The 10557-nt window shown below is 37.4% G+C and overlaps 2 protein-coding genes across 3 annotated transcripts in view; one reads left to right on the top strand and one right to left on the bottom strand.

The window, feature by feature from the left end:
* Positions 1–2341, top strand: part of LOC148864176 (glucosidase 2 subunit beta-like) — a 57801-nt gene extending 55460 nt beyond the window's left edge. For both annotated transcript variants that reach the window (XR_016109830.1, XM_088977837.1), the window contains one exon: positions 2005–2341. The gene's annotated coding sequence lies outside the window, so the exon portion shown is untranslated. The remainder of the gene's footprint in view (positions 1–2004) is intronic.
* Positions 2342–4287: 1946 nt separating this feature from the next.
* On the bottom strand, positions 4288–6717 carry LOC148864177 (actin-depolymerizing factor). Its single transcript, XM_088978599.1, has 3 exons — positions 6557–6717; positions 5863–6128; positions 4288–4830 (listed from the first exon to the last, which is right to left on the bottom strand). Exons 1-3 carry the CDS (start codon positions 6557–6559, stop codon positions 4680–4682), a joined length of 420 nt encoding a protein of 139 aa, XP_088834725.1. The 5' UTR covers positions 6560–6717; the 3' UTR covers positions 4288–4679.
* Between the last annotated feature and the right edge of the window lie 3840 nt (positions 6718–10557).

Consider the following 10557-nt stretch of genomic DNA (forward strand, 5'->3'; position numbering starts at 1 on the left):
ATTGATAAAGCTAAAAGGGTGGAAAGAAGTGGACATTGAAGGAGATTGCCAAACAGTTATTTCTTGGCTAAAGAATAGAGAAGAAATTCCTTGGAGGATGAGACTGCTGGTAAGACATGCACTGGCACTTAGGAATCCCCTGAATATCTCATTCATTTGGATTTGCGGTACTTGACTCCTTGGCCGACATGTTGGCTAGATTGGAAATGTCTAAGGATCGGCTTGAGTGGGGTTGTCCAGGACCGGGATGTAATTTGTAACCTGTTAGCATTTGTGTCAGTCTGTTGTATTATGGTTCTATCAGTGAAATTTATTACTTATCAAAAAAAATCATAGACCCAGAAATGCCCTGATTATTAATCAGTATAATCGGGTCTATACTGACATCTATAATTAACTATATAAATAACAACTTAAAAACTTTATTTTTGTTAATATAACCTTAATAAAAATGACAGCAAAATAGTATTTGTTTATATGTTAATAAATAGTGTTTTAACCAAAACTATCTTATATATTATCTATAAATTTACCCTTTTAGAAATAGAATATAATAAAAATTACAAAAAAAATTAGGAAACTTTTATGCAAGGTTTTTAAAACCGAATTGGACAGGGAACTGTTATGGGATCTGGTTCCTGGGTCGAATGGTCTGACCGTTCGAACCGAACAGATGGCCCATTCTGACAAAAAATAAAAGTAACAAAAAAGTAAAAAATAGCCAAAAAACCATTGTCCAGGTCGACAGGTCGACAGTTCGACTGCCCAGGTCAGTGGTTTGCTGACCAAATCAATGGTTTTGGGCCAAAAAGCGGTTCTGAGCTGAAATGGAACCTGTCAGGTGACTGATTCCAGTTTTTCCGGTCCGATCGACCGGTCCGGTCTATTTTTGAAAACATTGCTTTTATGTATTATTTAACTCAATAATCGGTTTGGGTCTTAAATCTGTTCGGAACAAAAGAAAATAGCTGCAAAAGCGCTGAGACACTTCAGTAAGGAGTGCAAGAAACTTATGTGACGAAAAAAAGAATGATGATTGGTTCCGGTAGTAACATAGCTGCAATTGCATTTGACGGTGAAATTGTTCTGTTTTTGAGTTATGAACCTTGCATTTATGTCATATGTTAAGAAACAGATTGGGTGATTGGTTCCGGTACCACTCAAAGATGTGAAACTTGATCTTCACATTAACCTAGTTTCTACAAGAAAGCTAAATGAGGAATAATAAATCGATAGGGGTAGATGGTGAAAGCCAAAATTTAGCAATGAAAATAAATTGATTTTAGGGTCCATTTGGTTTGCTGTTGGGATCGGAATTGGAATTAAGGCCACGTTTAGTTCATGGGAATAGGGTTCTGGGATCGGAATGGGAATGAGATATTCCGATTTCAACTGTTTGGTTAGGCGGAATCAGAATCCCATTCCCATTCCTACTGGAATGGCATTCCCCCATTTGATGGAATGGCCATTCCCTGCCCCTCCCTTGGGAATGAAATCTCATTCCTACTGATTTTAATTCCCATTCACATTCCTATTTAAACCAAACAGACTATGGGAATGAACCATTCCAATTCTGACTACAGAGGATTTCAATTCCGATTTTGACTACAAACCAAACGGACCCTAAAATCCTTCAGAATAGAAATCGAAATGGTCTATTCTCATAGTCAGGTTCAGACAGGAATGAAAATAGAAATTGAAATAAGCAGGAATGGGACTTTATTCCCAAGCGAGGGGGAGGGAATGATCACTCCTTCAAATGGGGGAATGCCATTCCAGCAAAAATGGGAATGAGATTCCGATTCTGTCCAACCAAACAGTTGGAACGAGAATAGCCTATTCCAATTCCGATTCCAAACCCTTATTCCTGCAAACCAAACGGTATTGTTTTTTGTAAGAGCGTTTGGCCTTGTTATTTTTCTAAGAACTCCATGTTGTATCTAACTATTTTAAAATTTTCCTTGGATAGTACATGTCTAAGGTTCGTTTACATGTTCAATGCAGAATATGATGTTTGAGAAATCCTTTTAGCATGAACTATTCAACAAGTCAATTGATTCCTCCAATCAAAATCAGACTACTCCCTTGTAATCAAAATTGGGCCTGTTGTACTAAAATGTGTAGATTGAATTGCTCTTTTAGGGCCTCATCGAATTGCACTATTCAAGCTCTTTATATATCATATATATAGAAAAAGTTGATGTCCAAGGGGTGTGGGATTAATTGAGGGTTCCTTAAAAATTAGGGTTTTCTAAGGAAATACCCTATTTTTGCTTTAGGATTGGAATCTTTAATATATTCTCTCTAATCTCTTGTTAAGGAGTCATTTGGTAGCATCAAATTAATTGTTTAATCATCATCATCATCTACATCCATATCCATGAGGGTTGGGCAAAAGTTTTAATCACGGCTGCCAAGCTGGTGCAACTCTCCTCTTTTATCCAGGCTTGGGACCAGTAGTGCAAAACAAGTTCACACCGGCAGAGTTAATTATTAATTGTTTAATCATCATATTAATTGTTTTTATCAAATTTTAATAATTAATTATTTATTTATTTTTTTTAATCATGACAGAATTTATTAATTATTTGTTTATTTTACTAGGAGCTGTTTGGTTTATAGGAATAGTGGTCTGAAATCGGAATGATTCATTTCGATTCCGACTATATAATTGGGTGGAATCAGAACCCAATTTCCATTTTTGCTACAATGACATTCTCCCATTTGAGAGAATAGACATTCCCTCCCCCTCCCTTCAGAATGAGAATTCATTCCAGCCAATTCTAATTCCCATTCCGATTCCAAACCCTTAAATATTTGTTCATTTTTACTGTTTCAAAATCATCCTTAGGGGTAAAATGAGAACCCATTCGAGTCTCGAGCTATATTTACAAATGTTTCAACACTACTATATCAATGGGTCAGGTTTGACATCGATTTGCCTCAACTCAAATCCAACCTAAGACCGGATTAAGGCTGACCCAACCCTAACTCTACAGGGTTGGGTCATTGCAACCGCTACCCAACCCAATTGACAATTCTAAGTCTGATGAAGGTAAAATCTAGATTTGGCAATTGTAAAACTCAGATTTCATCAATCCAATCCATCCCTCCTAGGACCACAAATAACAGGGGCCAACGTTAATTAGGTAATGACGTTTGCTATCAGATTTAACTTTGCAACCTCAATAATATGTTGAGTATAAAAGTAAGTAAATGCATGGGGTTGAATATAAATGTGCTTAGGTTTAGATTGGCAAATTTGGATTTTGACATCAGTTTTGGTCAAGCCAAGGTCCATGTTTGGTATGTTAGCAATGATCTTATTAAAGAGAGTAATGATGGATTTATTAGAGAAAATTAAGACCTAAAAGTGCTTTTACCGTGACTTCTTATACTTAATAATTTAACTTAGAAATAAATAACGATATGTCTGAGAAATGAGAAGAGAGGGAGGTCCATGTGTGCATTGAGGTGAGAAGACTCTTGGCCTCCCTCTTTCCTCTATATAATATAGAATAGACAAGCTCCATTGCTTAATTCATTTTTCAATCTGTTGACATCTTTTGTCTTATTAACCAAAATTAGGGGTGCAACTTGGACGTGCTCAAACTAAGCCTGGACCCACCTAGCCTGAATTCTACATGGGCAGGGATTGGATTTTCAATCCTCGGGTTAGGCTTGGGCACAAAAGTTTGTGGTTTTTTCATATTTTTGGGATGGGCCTGAGCCGAGCCTTTAGGTAGCCCAAGTCTAGCCCAACTATATACATGTATACCTACATATCTATATATATATATATATCAACACATTATTGCATGCATATTAGCATGACATTTATGCATATATATATTTGCATATATGCATATATACATACATTCATGTCAAATTTTAGCATGGGTTGATAGACCAACCCAAGGAATTCGTATCTCATGCAAGCAAAAATTCAACTCACATAGCATCCGACTGCACATTAGGAATATCTCCTATATATTTATGTTAAGTTCATTGGGAGATGTTCTCAATGTGCAGTGGGATTCCTATACTTTCACGGTATTGCTTGTAGAGAATCCCATCACCAATCCAAGCCAACCCGAGTGCATCAAATTTCAGTGCAGGATGGGTTCTTGTTGAATAGATCAGGTTCGATCCATGCCTGAGCCATAACCCAATTCTTAGGGTTCGGCCTAAGTTGAGCTTAAACCCAACCCGGCCCGATCGACTTGCACTCCTGCCGAAAACAACCAATACATATATTGCACTAAACCACAGCATATTCAAGTTATATATTTTGGACATGGCTTATGCCTTAGTTCATTGAAGATAAATTGAAAGTAGCAACACTCGCCATCTTGTCTTTTTGATGGGAAGTTATACATGTAGGCATCTTCAAATAAAACATAAAGAGAAGGAAAAATAAATAAAATGAATTGAAATGGTCTTATAATTACCATATCTATCGTACAACGCCAACCCTAATTGCAATATTAATCAAGAAGAGTCAACATGACAAAAACAAATGCATAGTATAAAAAAAAAAAAAAATCCTTGAACGGTTTAGAGTCTAAGCCCGCCCAAAGGTCATCATCATCGATTAATGGAAAACTCTCCCACCCGCAAAATTAAAGAAGGTAAACAGCTAATCTTATGAAAGCTGAGGAAGAGGACGATAATAATATTCAGATGGCTCGCCCTTTTATGATGTCCATGCTCATCTCACTCGGATCTGTTGCCTGTAATTCCACTTGAATTCCATCAAGCTCTCTCTTGAATCTGTCCTTGGAGCTTGCATATAGCATCTTACTCCTCACCTTGGACGTGTCAGGAGACCTACAAGGAGGGAAGTTAATACTAATATATGTAATATGTGAAACCCATTTGCAGCTTGGTCTTCATGAAGGAAGCCAGTGCTGAAACCCATTTGCTTGGTGTCAAAAGCTGCTGAATATTGAACTTAATTTGCAATGTAGGATCACACAGCCTCTCAGATATTGAGCTAGCTAATCTTCCCTATACAATATTAATTGCTTCTTGGAAGGTCTGAAGCAACCACTAGTTATTATGCACAACAGAAGTAACCACTTGGAAATTTGAAGAATAGCAAATTCATAGATTGGTAATTAAGTCTTCTTCTTCTTCTTCTCTTCCTAATTATGGGTGTTAACCTTCACCCTAACCTAGCCCTCCAGTGCTTGATAACATGTAGTTTCCAAACCCATCCCAAATCTATAGGGTTCAATTCAATACTGACTTGCATGCATTTTTAACACTTCATTTTCAAAACCCAAGAGTCATTAATTTAAGTTGGAAAAGAAAATTAAAAGCAAGTCAAAGAAGAAAAAAAAAAAAAAGAAAAAAGAAAAGTTGGAATTTGGTTTATGGATTACAAAGAGTCACTTCCCCAAAGTGAAATTAAGAAGAAAAACAAAACAAATATGAAAAAACAAACCCTAAAATTTTAAGGTTATGGGGTTATAAGTCATACCAAATGACAAGAATACCCCTGTGTACGTAAGGGTGTCATGACCCAATGGATTGGGATAGTGAAACTCGAACCCAACTTGGGTTGAGGTGTCAAAACCCTAACCCGACCCTACAGTGTGGGGTCAAACTGGGTTTACTGTTCAACCCAACCCATTGGCATCCCCATTCCAAACTCCCCAACCCATAAACCATTCTTCAAAGTTGTTGAAGGATCTCTTAGTGGTTCCTTGATGTGCAAGGGCAGGACATCTAGGCTCCATCCCAATCATCTTGACATAGTTATTAGAGAAAAGTGAACTGTAACAATTAAGTCCTAGTGATCATGTGGCTGTAACAATTTCTTTAATGTTGTGTGGGTGGTTTCATGAGTAGCATTACCATGCAATGAAGAAAATCTTGCTTTTCTGGCAGTTCTCATCAGTAGTGAAATCAAAATCAAAGACAGCATAGCGACACTCGTTGGCTGGCAAGCAAGCAGTGAAATCCTCATAGCTCTCTTCAGGATTCCCAAGCCTCTCCACCATCACCTGCTGAATCTTCTCATCAATCTTGAACACAATGAAACGGTAGTTCCTCTTTGCTTTCAGCTCCAAGAACTTCAGCTTACAGTCATCGTTCACTGCCATTCCAGATGCCGAATTTGCCTTCGCACAACAATCACAAATTCAAAAGTAGTGAAAACAATAATATTGATTATAAAGAAGAAGAAGAAGAAGAAGATGATGATGATGATGCAGTCGCTCACTGCATGCCATTAACTTTTTCTTGGCATCCCATCCAAGATGGTAATATCTAGCTCTAGAGTCTGGACTCTCTCCATGCGATGGAGTCCAGAAGACATCCATGAAGGGCCTTCAAGAATGAAAATTAACGAGCAATAATTCTAATTCTATTAGAATATTTAAAATATGGAAATTTCTAAGAAGAAGACTTTTCAAGGTCAAGGTTCCTCCCTATCATACAACAGGCACATTGTCCACAGATTTCTTTGGGCTATTAAAACTATCTTCTTCTTGCATCTAGTCTCACAAACAATAAAGCAATTCAGAGAGAGAGAGAGAGAGGGGCATACCATTTTGTCCCCAATAAGTGATTAGCCCGTGAAATGATGAGATGAAGAGAGAAAGGAACAATGGGAAGAAAGAGCTATATGGGACTAAAGAGAAAAGGAGATCCTCAGTTTGGGATGCACAGGAGTGGGCTTTTTCTTTTGAGAGATAAAAAGAAACGAAGGAAGGAGAGAACTTTGAGGGAGAATACAAAACCAGAAACGGAGAGCTAGACACGTTATGGTGAAGTGGGTAACTACCTTACTGGTTTCTCCTCTTGGACCAAACAAACTCTGGTGGAGTATTTTTGGGGCTTTGACCCCATCTTTTAGACATATTCTTATGGGAAAAAAGGCAAAGGATTGGTTGGGGGAAATTTTCTTCAAAAAAAAAAAAAAATCCAATGTTCTGTTTATTTTTATAACACTAGCTAATAACCACCCTATACAAAGTAGGGCGCAACCACATCCATTGTTTTGTCTTTTTATTTCCAACTTAACTTAGTAGATTAAACAGGTTTAGTTTGTAACTAATGACCAACTTTAATGAATTGAAAATCTTTATGATGAATCTTTTATTTGAATTTAAGAAATTAAATTATAAAGGTCGGTCATTATTGCTACATATATAGGATTTTTTTTTTTTTCAAACAGCCAAGACTTACTCAAGCTAAGGTAGCCATATATTGGCACACAGGATCTGCTGCAAACACAAGTAAGCAAACTTGGCTATGTAACCAATCAAGAATGAACATGCTAGTGTTTTATACACATGAGGCCCACAAATATATGTGAAACCCATTTGAGTGTCCACTCATTATCATGTTGCCAGGTTAGTGCACCTGTGTTCTCACTAGATCCAAACTCATGTATTGGATACCTCTTTCCTAAGCAAGAGGCAATTGTGCACCTGAATGAGTTCTCTGATCTAAGGGCTTTGAAGCATATGTAAGGTAATAACCACCCGCACCAAGTAAAGGGCAACTATGCCTTTTGTTTTGTTTGAGATTAATCTGATTTTGGTTTTTTGTTTGATTTTTGAAATTAAATCAGATTTAATTTGTAACTGATGACCTATTAATTTCATTTGAAGTTTGATAATTGCAATCACCTCCCCTACACTTTCTAACACAATTCCAAGTAGGGGTGGATTCGAGCCAAGTCAAATCGAACTGAATATTTAGCTATCCGAGCCTGGCTTGCCAATAATCTACGAGGCTCAAGTTTGAGCTTGAGCTCGATTCAAGGTAAAGACTTGAACTCGAATTCAACTCAATTCAAAAGCTCATAAGTTTGAGCCCAGCTTGGTTCAAACTCAACTGAGAGCCAAGCGTTTTATACAAATAAAGAATTATGCATATAATTTTTTTTTATTTGGCATATAATAAATTGAGAATTATAGAAATTAATTATTATTATTATTATTATTATTATTATTATTGATGCTGCTTAGTCCAAGGTAGTGCATGGACTGAGAAGAGCAACCAGATAATCCTTATTGGTTGGGCGGTGCCGAGCTTACAAGGACGGTGCCGCACTATGTAACCTGCAATCAAAAGTAGTTAGAGGCTCGAGGAGTTGTCCCTGGGTAAACACTCTGACGCTCAAGTCAGTGAGAGGGCAGTGCGTAGTCGGGCCGAGCAATGAGGATGTTGGTCCGAGGAAAATAACAGTATGGATGCTAGAAGTTGGGCCCATACCTTGAGCAGATTTAATTTGTAACTGATGACCTATTAATTTCATTTGAAGTTTGATAATTGCAATCACCTCCCCTACACTTTCTAACACAATTCCAAGTAGGGGTGGATTCGAGCCAAGTCAAACCGAACTGAATATTTAGCTATCCGAGCCTGGCTTGCCAATAATCTACGAGGCTCAAGTTTGAGCTTGAGCTTGATTCAAGGTAAAGACTTGAACTCGAATTCAACTCAATTCAAAAGCTCATAAGTTTGAGCCCAGCTTGGTTCAAACTCAATTGAGAGCCAAGCGTTTTATACAAATAAAGAATTATGCATATAATTTTTTTTATTTGGCATATAATAAATTGAGAATTATAGAAATTAATTATTATTATTATTATTATTATTATTATTATTTGATGTTGCTTAGTCCAAGGTAGTGCATGGACTGAGAAGAGCAACCAGATAATCCTTATTGGTTGGGCGGTGCCGAGCTTACAAGGACGGTGCCGCACTATGTAACCTGTAATCAAAAGTAGTTAGAGGCTCGAGGAGTTGTCCCTGGGTAAACACTCTGACGCTCAAGTCAGTGAGAGGGCAGTGCGTAGTCGGGCCGAGCAATGAGGATGCTGGTCCGAGGAAAATAACAGTATGGATGCTAGAAATTGGGCCCATACCTTGAGCACGGAGTACCTTTTTATAGTCGGGGTCCGTCTCCTGGTCGGATTAGAGTTCTGGGATAATCGGGATAGAACACTCCGCTAAGGTTACCGGGGTAGAGTCCTACTCCTTGGCGGAGTTGTCTTCCCACCTTCATCTGTAGTCGGGCTTATCCACGTGGCGTGTAGTTGGCGTGGCTAAAGGGATAAGGCGGGGGACCACAATAGTAACATAACTCGACCGGGTTGTGCTGATGTGGCCGAGCTGAGCCGACGTGGTTGGGCAATGATTGGGCGGCCACATGTCTCTCTAGGCCAGTTCAGCCATGACCCCAACAATTATATATTTAAAAACTAAAATATTATATATATAATTTTTTATTTTTATATGTATGCATGTATGTATGTATGTATGTAGACCCCTTCTATTAGAAGCCTCTAACAAAAGGTGTTAAAATGTCCAAAGTACCCATTTAATTACTATTGAGGTTAGTTTATATAGAAAAACAATACAAACTTTATAAACAAGACAAAATAAAGACTTCAAAGTTGTATATTCACCTTTAAGTGATTGATATGAAAGGCAAATTTAAAAAAATAATTCAATTTCAGAAATTTCTTTTTAAATTGGTTCACCATCCTCACCACCAAATTACTCTCCTCCTAAATCAGACTGCAAGATACTTATTGTACTTTTTAAATTGATTAATAACCATGGCATGAAATTTCTTAAATGTGGAGAAACATCAGACTTCTTATGGAGAAATATAAACCCATGTATGTCATGTACAATCATCAATAAAAAGTACTTATAACCCAAATGTGAAAAAATAAAAGAACCAAACATCATTGTGAATAATATGAAAAAGGAGTAGAGGCATTCTTTTTTTATCCCCAAAATTTACTCTTGGTGGAGGGGTAGCCACTATAAAATTTTATTAAATTTATAAGAAAAGAAAGCCTAGGAGGGGGGTGTAAAAGCCTTACCCCTTATGAAAATCTAATTACACCAAGATCCACCTATATAATTACAATAGAAAAATAAAAGAGAAAAAGGTTGATATCGAAATAATCATCTAAATCCGCAAAAAAGGAATGCATGAACAATCATCTCTAAGGAGATGCCAGACCTCAGAGAGTAGATCCTCATAAGAGTTGTATATAACATGTGGATAGGAATCATTAGCTTTCTTGGAAAGCCGATTAGCCACCCAATTAGCTTCCCTAAAGATGTGTATTACCTCGATGTCCATGTTCCTTATATAACTCTCCAGGAGATTCTTCTAGTACCATAACTTCCACGAAAGGGCATAATTTCCGTGAATGATCTCATCCAAATTTTGGGAATCCATTTCAACCATAATGTTCATTGTTCCCATTGATGTCTCTAGTTCAAGGCCGTCCAAAAGAGCTTTCACTTTTGCGATCAGATTTGTGTGAGTTCCATAGAATTTATGAAAGGTTGATACAAAATTATTTGTCATCTCTTATTACTCCTCCCCTTATTCCACTTCGACCCAGGTTGTCCTTGGTTGAACCGTCTACATTCAATTTAAAAAACCCTGGTAGAACCGGTTGGGCATGTACTATTTGGGGTATTAATTCTTCTTGCTAGATGATTACCTAAATACACATATAAGATAGCACTTGGAGTTTCCATTGAAGAGTAGGGGCATGCTCAGAAGAG

The sequence above is a fragment of the Nelumbo lutea genome, chromosome 3 (genome assembly GCF_056320005.1).
Source record: "Nelumbo lutea isolate HS-2025 chromosome 3, American lotus-T2T, whole genome shotgun sequence".
Lineage (NCBI taxonomy): Eukaryota > Viridiplantae > Streptophyta > Magnoliopsida > Proteales > Nelumbonaceae > Nelumbo > Nelumbo lutea.